We start from the raw sequence: 12,315 nt of genomic DNA, 5'->3' as shown, positions 1-12,315 counted from the left end.
CAAAAAAAACCACCAACATTTGCCTAAATTAAAAACAGTTAAGAGGATTAAACTGCTGGGAGGGAAGGGGAAACCCCTCTAAAACTGTAGTGGTCTCTTTGGATTACAAGAGTGAATATTTTAGATCAAATCTTTCTCAATGAGCCCTGACCATCAGTTGTTGACAGTTGGCACCTGGAGTGGATCCACACTGTAGGGTCCTCCTTTTAGAGGGTTAGGGGATCTGAGGTGTCCTAATGATCAGACCATCTCAGAGTTGGGGTGATGGGTGGTTTGGTTGTTCAAATGATGTTGGGCCGCGGCCTGGGAGGGATGGCAACAGGGTGGCCAGAAAGGAGGGGCGAGAAGGTGCAGCAGCAAAGATCATGTTTTCATGCAAATGTTGATGTTGTGGGAAGAAGGGCTCCCAGGCAGAGCTGTCACCCAGAACCCCCAGCAGCGCCCATCAGAGTTGTCGCTCTCCTAAGGGCTGAGCACTCAGGAGCACTCGTGATGTGTCACGGGGCCAAGAGCGCACAGGCTGAAGTTCTGGTTTAAAGCACAGTCACCCACCCACTGGGACTTGGGCGGTGGGGCTGAGCAGCCTGCCAGGATGCAGGGCATCTCACTGCGGGGTCTTCCCGCCCCGCTTCCAGATCACTCAAGATCCAGGTGTCGTTGAAAGGCCCTGCAGTGAGAGCCACAACCTTTTATCCAAGGGAGACAGTACCCTTTCAAATCCCTTAGGAAGACGCCCCCGGGGGTGGGGGTGCTGCATCCATGCCCCCTTCTCCCTGCTGCGTGCTCTGGAGACACGGGATGAAATGTTTCCGTGAGGTCCTAGCAGGCTATTTGTGACCAGGAAAGTCCCTGCAGTACATTTGTTGACAGGCAATGAAGTGTTAACACCCTCCCCTCACCACATTCCTGCTCAGTTCACTGCTCTCCCCTCCTCTGAAATCCCCCTGCCTCGGCAGTGGCCATCTCTCTGCTTCACGCCCTTCCACCTTCTCAGGAGGCACCACTCAGCTGCTTTATTACTTTCGGAGATGCTACACCAGGGTGTCTGGGAAAGCCATCGGCTGGGATTTTTGCATGAGCTCACGGTAGCATGAAAAGGCAGCTCCTTACACTTTCCGGAGTTCTTTTGCAGACCTCGCTCCTCTTTAATTCGGTCCTCACAACATACCGTAATTCCTACCGTATTTAATTCAGGGTCTTCCCCCCGCCTCCCCCTCCCACCATCACCTCCCCTGCCCTGGGCGTGGCCACGATTATACATCAGATTAGAGAGGCTGTTCACTTGTCAGGGGACCCTCTATTCACAAATCACCTGCAGGCATTTATTTCAGTGCAGAGACACAGCCACTTCAGTGAGAGGGTTTCTAGAAATCTCCTAATCCCATTGTAATCCACAAATGCTGTGGAAACTCTCTGATGTTCTTTTCCATGGACACATTTTATCACAGTGCCTGGTGCAAGGCACATGTCCAATCAATGTTTGTCTAATGAATGAATCAATGCCTCACTGAAGGAATGCTTTTTGTGACAAATGTATTTCATGATCCCGTAATGAGACAGGACGTGTTTCAGAGAAATATCGAAAGTGACCGTCACACATTTTGAGCGGCACAGAGTCCCGCCACCAAGCACACGTGTCTAAAACCAGTGCTGGTCAATATGCTAACCACTAGCAAATGCGGCTATTCCAATTTACATGAACTAACATTAACTCAAATTTTAAAATTCAGTTCCTCAGTCACACAGGCCACATTTCAAACGCTCGTAGCCTCCCAGGGCTAGTGGCTTCTGCTTTGCACAGTGCCGATTGGAGAACGTTTCCTATCGCAGAAAGTTCTACTGGACAGGGCTGGTCGGAAGGACCAGATTCAAGCGTTCAGTTTCTTTCTGTGTCAAAGGATCATAGGTTTATGTACACGTGTTTTGTTTTCTTAATTCCGAGTTTATCACGAGACTGAAGTTGCAGAGTATATGTACCCTTGTTGCTCCTTTCCACAGTCCTTCCTTAACAGTTTTTTTAAACATGTTTATTTTTTTTTAAACTCATTTATTTTATGGCTGCATGGGGTCTTTGTTGCTGCACGCGGGCTCTCTCTAGTTGCGAGGAGCAGGGGCTACTCTTCCTTGCGGTGCATGGGCGGGCTTCTCATTGCGGTGGCTTCTCTTGTTGTGGAGCACGGGCTCTAGACACTCAGGCTTCAATTGTTGCAGGACGTGGCTCAGTAGTTGTGGCTCGAGGGCTCTAGAGCGCAGGCTTAGTGGTTGTGGCACACGGGCTTAGTTGCTTAGTTGTGGGATCTTCCTGGCCCAGGGCTCGGACCCGTGTCCCCTGCATTGGCAGGCGGATTCTTAACCGCTGCGCCACCAGGGAGTTCCTAATCCTTAACACTTTTTAAAAGTCATTCAGGCTAGGAGATCCTGAAACCTTTCTTGGTTCAGGATTAGAAGGAGCCAGGTGACTTGGGAAGGTTGACATCGTTGGCTTTGGCCTTCTCATGAAAAGCACCAAGCCCTACAGAAGGTGGGAGATCCTGACCGTGCCGAAACCCAAGCAGAAGCAGCGGCATGAGAATTGACAGCCGTCGACAGCGGATCCCGAAGTAAAGGGGACCACACAGGGAAAAGAGCTGAGAGGCTTTCTGATGAGGTTTTAGACACCTCCTCATGGCTTTCCCACCTAGGAGAGCGGTTTCCCATTTCCCATAACTTTTTGGAATGTCAAGGATTAGGCCTCACTGCCATCAAGACTCCTGTCCTTGGGACAGACAGACAGGCGTGGCTCCTACAGGGCAAGGCCAGTCCCTCCAGAAGCTTCCAAGAGTCGAACACTAAGTACCCTTTATAGAGAAAGTAACCAAATCAGTCCCAAGTCCCTAGGAACTGTCAGGGGGCTTCAGCTGTGTTTTCTGCTCAACCGGCGTTACCGAGAGTGACAAAGAAAATACCTCCATGTAATCCCACTGAGATGTTTTCGTTGGAAGCCCTTGGCAGGACGCGTTCACAAAATATCTGCTTTTCCTATAGATGGATGCCCAGAGACAGGAGGCCCAGTGCCAGGATGCCTAGGCTTGGCACTCAAGTCAAACGAGGATGCAGGCCAACCCAGTGGGCGACGGCTTTGAGGGTGGCTGCCGACCGAGAGACCAGCTGTGTACCCGAGACAGAGTCTGAGCTCCAAGAGGAGCGATGCTTGGCTTGCGTGGAGACCAGACTGTCCTCGGTTCCCCTTACCTCCTCCCTGGAGGGGAGGGCAAGCGTGACAAGCAGTGGGCCCCTGGAGCTGAGGCACACTGTGGTCTCCGAGCTTCCCGTGGGTGGGGCGGCCCCATAGTGCATCAGCCAAACCGGGATAATTCTAAGAGTGAAAGGAGGCATTATTAAGCATTTTCTGGCACAAAAGTCATCAATTGGGACCACCCCAGGCAAACAGGGCTGTGGGATCGATCTATTAATCGAGAATAGGACTGAAGCACCGGCAGGGGTCTTGCTGTCACCTCGTTGAGTCTTTGGTGTTTTGGTAAAGAAATAGGCCTGGAGAAATGAAAGTGCTTTTCCTATCTTAGAACCTGTGGATTAGAATAAGAAGGTTAAGCTTAGGAAGTGCTTACTGTGTGACAGGCATGAGTTAGAAAACTGATAACGTCGTCACTATTTTAGCAAGAAGGAAACTGTGGCACAGAGAGATGAAAGAATTTGCCTAAAATCACAGAACTAACAAGCGGTAGCAGAGGGGCCAGCCCTGCGCTGCTCAGAGCAGAGATACGGTGGGGAGCCCTGCACCTCCTCCCGTCCTCACATTAACCCTTTGCAGTAGGTTCTGTCATTGTGCCGATTTTAGGGGGGAGGAAGCCAAGGTAGCCGCAAGCGTAAGTAACGTCTATCGAAAAACTGCAAAGAAAACCCATCCGTGCGGGATGTACTATCTGGAGAGACAGAACATCAACTTTCGAAAAACAACAATATCTAGATGGAGTTAAATAGAAATAAAAGCATTGTGACAAGGCAGTCTAGAATAAAGTGTTGAATCGACGGTGAGATGGACAGTACTACAGACTTCAGCAGAGGGAGAGGTTACTGCCATGGGCTGCAGGGTGGCAAAACTTCCTGGAGAACGTGGTGGAACTCCAGGTGTTCTAGAAGGCCTCCTCCACCCACCTCAGGCTCTACTTCCTCCAGGAGGCCTCCCCTAAGCCCTTACTCACTGCCCTCCCATCCCCCCACGAGTCCCTTGAGCACCTCGGGGCTCATTTACCTTTGCCTCCCCTGTGCTGAACGCCTAACACATAGTAGTCCTCCATGAAGGTTTGGTGAAGAGCTGAGATTTAATGAGGCAGAGGGGATGAGGAAAGGTCTGTGCAGGGATGACTTGATTGAGCAGAGAGAAAAGAAAGCTGGTGTCCACATCGGTGTTTGCAGGCACGCAAAGAGCAATCCAGAAACGTGTATTATAGAGATGTCTACGGGCCAAGAGTGCTGGGGAGAAAGGAGTGGCAGTTCTTAGATAACAAGAGGAGAAACTATTTAAAATAGGACATTAAGTCCATCAACAGAAGAATGGTTAAAGAATATGTAGTACATATATACAATGGAATATTACTCAACCATAAAAAGGAACCAAATTGTGCCATTTGCAGAGACATAGATGGACCTAGAGACTGTCATCCAGAGTGAAGTAAGTCATAAAGAGAAAAGCAAATATCATATAGTATTGCTTACATGTGGAATCTAGAAAAATGGTACAGATGAACTTATTTGCAGTGCACAAACAGAGACACAGACATAGAGAACAAACGTATGAATACCAAGTGGGGAAGGGAGGGGTGAGATGAATTAGGAGATTGGGATTGACATATAAATACTGCTATATATAAAACAGGTAACTAATGAGCCCTACTGTATAGCACGGGGAACTCTATTCAATGTTCTGCGGTGACCTAAATGGGAAGGAAATCCAAAAAAAGAGGGGGTATATGTACATGTATAGCTGATTCGTTTTGCTGTATGGCAGAAACTAACACAACACTCTGTTAGTGGGTACCTGCTCTGGTCACTCCCATCCTCATGTCCCTGCAGCAGTCTGGTAACCATATGCCCTGGGGCCACAGAAGAACTAAACACCTTGGCTAGAATGGCTTCTCCAGATGTGAAGGTTGGAAATTCTGCACACTCAGGACTAGATGGGCCTTACGTCACCCAGCGTGGCTCCTCGGGCATGAATCATGGAAAGGGAACAACCATTAAGGACTGGGGAATGGATTCAGGCTCCTCTTTGCCCAACGCCTTGGAGGAAGTGAAATCAAATGGAGTCTCGCGCACTGGGCCCCGTGTGTCCATCAAGGTGAAGTGAACTCTCCCCTGTCCCTGGCCAGGGCCAGCAGGGCTCACGGACATTGACACCCTGCTTCTTGAGGCTGGTTTTGCTTCCATCCTCCAGCCAGGACGCTCCCTGGGTGTCGCTGAAAGAATAGAGTGAAGGGCCCCTGTGTGCTTGTTTCCTCCTGGGCTTCCTGTGATTATGAGGGTACCCGTTGCCACAGAAACCATCACATGAGGAAATCAGCGGATAAGATCACAGCTTCTAGGAAAAGGACCTCGAGTGCTTGTTGGGGCAGGGGGAACGGTCCGTGGCCTCATGTCTAAGTTTGAACAAGAAACAGTCACTGGGTGTGGCTGGTTAAAAAAAATGGGCTAGGCCGGGTGCAAGGCTTAATATCTCGTGGCCGAGAGTGAGTGGGAAGTCTGGCCGGTGGCAGAGGTGCTGGCAGGAGAGGGAGGCTCTCAGCATTTGCCATCATGCTCTGGGGTTCTTATCCATCAAAAAAAGTTGTTGCACATCTACTAGGTGCCAGGAACGGTGCAAGCCGCTGGGTGCAAACAGTGACTGCGATCGACGTGGTGCCTCTCTTGGGGCTGCTTCTAGCAGTAGCACTGGTCTTGGAGAAAAAGGATGCGAAAGTTCCCAGGACCCCCCGGTGTTGAAGGAGCACCCAAAGGCACAGGCTGTCTACATTTCTTCCTCTCCCCGATGCTTGCAAACGATGGCAGAAGCTGTCATCACCCCTGGTAGACAAGTGTCTGCTACCCCCTGGGGGAGCGCATCGTCTCAGCCCTGAACTGCCTCCACCCCCTTCCCTTCGTCACTCAGAGCCCTCTCTTGTCACCACAGACCAGACTGAGATCTTCCTTGTCCAGCTACCAAGCCAGAGCCGTAAAGACCAAGCCTCAAGGGAAACTCCTGGAGCCCACCCGCCCTCTGTCTCAGGAACTGCATCCCATCTCCCGGGCGGTTCCGTCACCCGCACAGTGAGGGACGTGCAGACTCTGTGGGGAAACACTGCAGCCACTCCCCACCAAGATCCTTCTTCCAAGCTTTCAGCTCTCTGTGGTCAGGGCAGTGCAGCCATTCATCATCGCCTGAGAGCATTAAACGTGCAGTAGAAGACAGTTAAAATTTTCCAGGAACCAAGAGGTTAGGTAATTTGCCCAAAGTTGCACAGCCAATAAAGCCCTGCGTTGACCCAGCTGGCAGCCTGTGCCTTTTATCGGAACAGATTTTACAACAGCCCCCTATGCAGTGAAGAGAGCGGTGACGTGGTTTACTTCCTTTACCCTTCGCCTTTGACTCCTCCTGCAGCACACATGCTCAGGGATCCTCTGAGAGACAAGGCTGCTCCCAGCCCATCCAGATCCTTAACCATCCTCTCGTGCCACCACCTCCACAATCAGAAAAGCACACTCCAGGGCAGGGAAAACATTTTGATATATACAACCACCCACATGGCGCCACGGGGGCACAAGAGTCCCAGAGGACCTGCTGTGCTAACCATTGACCCTTTGGTCACCATCAGCCTTTAGTTAACATCATCCCTGGGCAGAGAAGGGCAGGAGGGGGCTCAGAGCAGCAGCCTTCAGCCACCGGTGTGGAAGCACCAGTATTTTTTAATGACCAGTACAGCCACTGCTGTGCAACCAGGGAGAATACAGTCCCAGTGCGAGAGATGAGCAGTGAGACCTATTGGGAACTACTGCTGGTCCAGTATCCAGGACAGCCGCCTTCCCCGCTGCTTCTCCCCATGGCACCTGGTGGCATGTTTTGATGGCTGACAGTTCTTTCTGCATCCTCACCCCTTTGCACCTGGCAGGGCTTTATTTAATGCTTCCAGCGCATCAGAACTGTCAAGACAATACGGCCTCAATTTCACAGAAGAGAATATCTAAGCTTCCCAACCACAGCGAGGCCTCACATCCCTTCTTCATGCCACCTTGTCCCTGGGGTCCACCTCTGTGGTCAGGGCACCCCTTATGATTAGAGAGGGGCTTGGTCCCCGTATTGTCAAACGTAACAAGTTATACACAACAGATCATGGCTGGCCCTTTCACGCTCTGCATCGTCATTGGGAGAAAGCAGCTTGAAGAGTGGTCAGACCCGTCGTAAAGAAAGAGAAAGGACAACACACTGTAAAATGTTCCCTTCTTGGAGCTCAGACTAACCTTCTATCCGCCTTCCTGTTAGTATCCACATTCAGCACCTCTCTTCTTTCAGCAGTAAAATCATTCTCCGTGGGAGGAGAATGTAACTTTGATCTTTGGAGATGCCCTTTAAATGTGGTTATGGTCAAAAAAGTGACTGTGAAAACTCAATGTCAACAGGCAGAGGTAAATCCCCACGGGAGATGTGGAGAAGCATCTAGTGGGAGACCGTAATTAATGGGGGCCTCCAGCTCTGGATTCTGTTACGTGGCCTGCCTCCGTGGAACGCCGAGACCCCCTCCTCTGAACTCATTGAGGCTCATTCCCTTAATTTATTAAACTCCATTAAATAAAGTACTTTCATCTGCAAAGGATTCCAGTTCCATCTTCTAGGAACTTGGCTGGCTGCCTTTCTCTGGGCCCGCCACGGCAGACGTCTCCTCCCCAGTTAGTGAAGATTTCAGGAACAAGGAGGGGGGGGGATGCAGGACTGGCTGGGGGTGGGGTGGCGATGGGGTTGGAAGTTTCAATAAGCGCCTTTAGAAATCAGCTAAACGCTCTGAGTGTCCAGGGCCCGCTTGTCTGTGCGGCACGGCCCAGGGTAGGAGTAGACAGAGTTAGCAAGCCGGGAACAGCTCGGGGGAAGAGGATAAGCTTTGCAGTCAGGCTACAGGTTGCAGAATCGCTACTTAAAGGATCTAAGGTGAGCACTGAGCCTCTTGACACTTTAGTTTTCTTTACAATCATATTAGGGTCCTAACGCATCTCCTAAAAGGCTACGTGAGGTGACGGTTCTAAAAGTGCCTTGAAAGCTTCATGTTATCAAATTATACGTGTTCTGTTTGTCCTTTCTAATTTTAAAAAGTGGTCCCTGCGTGTTGTTGATTTTCCCACTGTTGTTTGTCTGGGGTAATTCCCCTACATGGTTATCGGAGGAGTCGGGCCCACGGCTGAGCCTGACCCCCCCTCCCTGCTCGAACCTGGAAAGCTTACGCTTTGTGCCTCTGCTTCCCACTCGAGTCGGTCCTGGTGTTGGTCCTGGTCCAGCCCCTTCCAGTAACCGTAGTGAGAAGGATACTCACACAATCCTCCTCTACCTTCTGTGAATATGGGTCTCTTGTTGCTGATTAAAGGGATAGGAGATGCTCCGGGAGCTACATGGGAAGCTACCCCCAAAGCTAGTGACAAAAACAATTGTTATATGAGTTCCATCAACCTTCGTGGAAGGGTCTTCACTCCCAGGCCCGGAGGCTGATGCGGGCTGGTGGCTGGTGGCCTCAGTTGCTCTCTGGGTGGACCTGTCTGTGTAGTTTCTCTTGCTCCGGCCGGTTTGCGCTTCCTCACAGGATGGTGGCTGGTGTCCAAGGGCTAGAGGTCCAAGAGAGAACGGGAGCGGGTGGAAGTCGCAATGTGTTTATCACTGGCCTTGGAAGTCTTGCAAGGTCCCTACTGCCCCCTTCCCCTTGGTGTCATAAAGTCCCCTCTGGGTTCACGGGGAGGGAAATAGATGCAGCCTCTCGGTGGGGAGTGGCAAAGACTGGAAATCCTGCTATGGCTGTTTTGGGGCAAAGACAAGCTTCCTGACCTGTGGGGGGCACCGGCGCCGCGCTGTGCAGAAGAGCTTTCAGTTAAAGTTGGGGAACTGATGGATGTTCCCACCTTCTTCCTTATCCAACTTTGCAGAACATTTGCCTCCTCTCCCCTTTTGCACCTGCCCTCTGTGGGATGGAAATAATGAGCAACATTTGGGCACGGGCTGGAAATGAGAAGAGAGGGAGAAGCCAAAGGTTTGAACGAACTCGCAAGAGCTGGCTCTCCGGACACTTCAGATGTGACCGTGCTGCCCCCCCTCCCCGCCCCCACACACACGACTGCAGAGCCTGCTGGTTTCTGCAGAGAAGACAGAGGACTTTGCTCCCAAGAATCCTGTCTGCATTTTGTATGCTCTCTGGCTTCCAGGAGAAGGGACTTCATGTCATCATGCAAAGAATGTAATAAAAAGACACAGCTCGTGGGCTTCCTGCAGTGACCCAGGGATCAGCTTTCCAGAGGCCTGGTCTGGGAGTCGTGGACCCACTGAGCAGGGGCAGGGGCAGCGGCAGAGAACTTGGTCTGGTCACTCTTGACATCTTGCCTCCAGCAAAACTCATGAGCCACAGAAAGCTGTCCTTACAAGATTTGGGGCAGAGCAGTGTGGGTGGGGGAAGGAAATAACGCGGGTTCCGTGCTTCTCAGGCCCCATCTTTTGGGTCATTCCCTGTGCTAGAAACAAACAGCCTAGTTGTAAGAATCAGGAAAAGGTTGGGGAAAATTGGGTCCTCTTCTCTAACTCCACTTGGCCCATCACCGTGGCTCGTGTGGGTCCTTCCCGCACAACGGCAGACATTTCTTCCGTGCGCTTCTGCAGAGAATGGGGAGATCCTCATGGCACCCTCTCCAGCCTTCTCCCTCTCTGCCTTCCTTTCTGCTCAGCTGTTTGGAGATGCAGTTCTCCGCTCACCACTGATATCAGCCAGGCCATCATGTGGCCATGCTCCCACCACATCCCCCATCACTCAACTGATGTGCGCGTGGAAAATAACCTTTGACTTAATCTAAGGAAAACAAATGGTGGAAGACACATCTGCTGGTGTTTAAAAAAAAAGAAAGAAAAGGGAAGAAAAATATATATGTGAGACAAATTCCAAAATAAGGGAATTTTACTGACTAGTGAATGCGTAGTCGTACAAGTGGCCCTCTTCTAGTATTTCCTGCGTGCCTGACATAGGAACAACAGGGCGAGTGGGTGCTGCCCACCTCCTCCCCTCGTTTGCAGGGTGATTTCAGAGCCTTATCTGTGCCTCCTAGAGGCCTGCATTTGGAAGCTAGGAAGAGAGGACTGAGGCTGCAGTGGAACAATCTGATGGTTTGCGAGGAGGAGGAGAAACACAGATGAGGAAGTAGCCTCTCTTCTCTGGAAGCCCATGGAATCCGCATTTCAAATCAAACTACTATCTTCACACCCCTTCATTTTGAACCTCGGGCAACCTTGGTTACTTTTAAGTAACAACACAGTTGAGAAGGAGGTATCTCTCTGGCTTTATCTGTCTCCCCTCCCCCTGCTCCCATCTCCAACCCTAAGGGTCCCATGGCATCTCTCAGCATTGTGCTTCTTTAAAAAAAAAAAATTTTTTTTAATTTTAGTGTTTGCTGTGTCCTAAGAACTTTAGACTCTTGATTTAGGAAGTTCACTTATATTATCTCATTTTATAGTTATTCAGAATCTGCCAGATTAGGTACTGTTATTTTTCCCATTCTACAGATGAGGAAATGAAGTTTCTAAAGTATAAGTAAATTGCACTAGGTGGTGTATTGGTGAGTAACTGATAGAACTTGGATTGGAACGCAAGTGTGACTCCATAGATTGTGCTCTACATACGTTTCAATGAACATAAGAGTTACCCTCAAAGAGCTTATAGTCTAACTGGGAGGTGGACGGTAGTGGTTAAGTGCCCAGACAGCAGATCTGAACTTGAATCCCAGGTCACACTCACTTGCTATGTCACCTGAGCTAGTTAGTTCACATCTCTGAATATCCATTTCCTCATCTGAAAGAATAGAGGTGACAGCAGTACACCCCCCATAGAACTGCAGGAAGGATTAAGTTAGATCGGCAACAGAAACATGCACTTAATAAATGCTATTGATAATCGTCTGCTATATGGTCTGTTTTCTGTAATGAGAACGGGGATGTATTATAAGTGATGCGTTAAAGGCACCTTAGCCAAATTGGGTAAGGAGAAGACTTACCCAACTAGTCCACACCAAGACTAGTGCCCATTGGCCGTGTACGTCCGCTGGCTCCTGGGCCAGCAGGGGGTCCTGAGAAGGAAGGATGACACAGTTTGGCCAGCATTTCCACGGCCAATATGACCATCCGCCTAGCTTGGAAGTCAAGCTGAAGCTCTGAGTAGTTGCTCATGCCTGAGTGCTCTGGTAAACGCATCAAGTGGGATACTGATGTGCTGGACCACTTCCCTGTTTGGAGTCAAGGGGCCCTGTGCCTCCCTCTGGGTCTAGGACTCAGTGGCTGAGGGACCAGAGCATCCTGAGTGACAGGCCTTTCCTTCCCAGCACTCAGCAGAGCAAAGGGTCATGCTTCTCAGAATCCAGTTACTAAGCAATTCAGGGCTGACTTCACAGGGACAGTGACAGGGGCCATGAGAGACCCCAGACTGAGCGTCACATGGGATTAGGGCCACGCCCTCTATCCTTTCACTGAAGTCAGTTTCCCTGCCGTGTGCTATACAGAAACCCAGACTCAACAAGTCTTTAAAGAATCACGTGCCTTCCTCTGAATGAAGGGATCAGTGCCATGTCCAAAGTCAGAAGGAGAAGTGAAGGAACCCAGCCACCTGAGAACAGTGTGTTAACTTTTACGCTGATGTTCTTTCTGTATTCAGCCCATCATCCCGGAGTTAGGCACTTAGCAACCACCCATCAGTGAAAAGGGCTTGAATCCCAACAGTGCACTCATTCCTATAAAGAGTTTTAAGTACAAATAAGACTTTCACGTTGAAACTTTTATGTTTTAAGAGTTTAAGTAAAAGTGAACAACTTCTAAGACATACAGGAAAGAACAACAGCCACACGTGTGTAAGAAGCTACAAGCATGTTGTTGATCCGTCTGCCAGCTCAGCAGCTCCTCAGCTAAGAAAAACACCCCCCCCCCGAGTCACCCCCAGGGACTTCCAGGACCCTCAGTGGGGACAAGATGCTCTCACACAAGTGCGATGCCTGCCCTCACCCCACATCATGCTCCTGTCGGCCTCTTCTGCTCCATGTCCGTCTCCCCTCAGTGCATCG

At 50.3% G+C, this 12,315-nt stretch overlaps 1 protein-coding gene across 3 annotated transcripts in view; it reads left to right on the top strand.

Annotated features, from left to right (window-relative positions):
* The window catches only part of FLI1 (Fli-1 proto-oncogene, ETS transcription factor), a 119,223-nt gene that overhangs the window by 47,948 nt on the left and 58,960 nt on the right, over positions 1–12,315 (top strand). The window contains exon 1 of one of the 3 annotated variants that reach the window (XM_057750261.1): positions 9,681–10,535. The exons of the other annotated variants lie outside the window; for them this stretch is intronic. Within the exon in view, the coding sequence (XP_057606244.1) occupies positions 10,434–10,535 (102 nt within the window). The 5' untranslated portion in view covers positions 9,681–10,433. Of the gene's footprint in view, positions 1–9,680; positions 10,536–12,315 lie in introns of those variants that run through there. 3 annotated transcript variants of the gene reach the window in all.

Source organism: Hippopotamus amphibius, chromosome 9 (genome assembly GCF_030028045.1).
Source record: "Hippopotamus amphibius kiboko isolate mHipAmp2 chromosome 9, mHipAmp2.hap2, whole genome shotgun sequence".
Lineage (NCBI taxonomy): Eukaryota > Metazoa > Chordata > Mammalia > Artiodactyla > Hippopotamidae > Hippopotamus > Hippopotamus amphibius.
The sequence above is the reverse complement of the archived record's forward strand: the minus strand, read 5'-3'. Positions and strand labels throughout refer to the sequence as shown.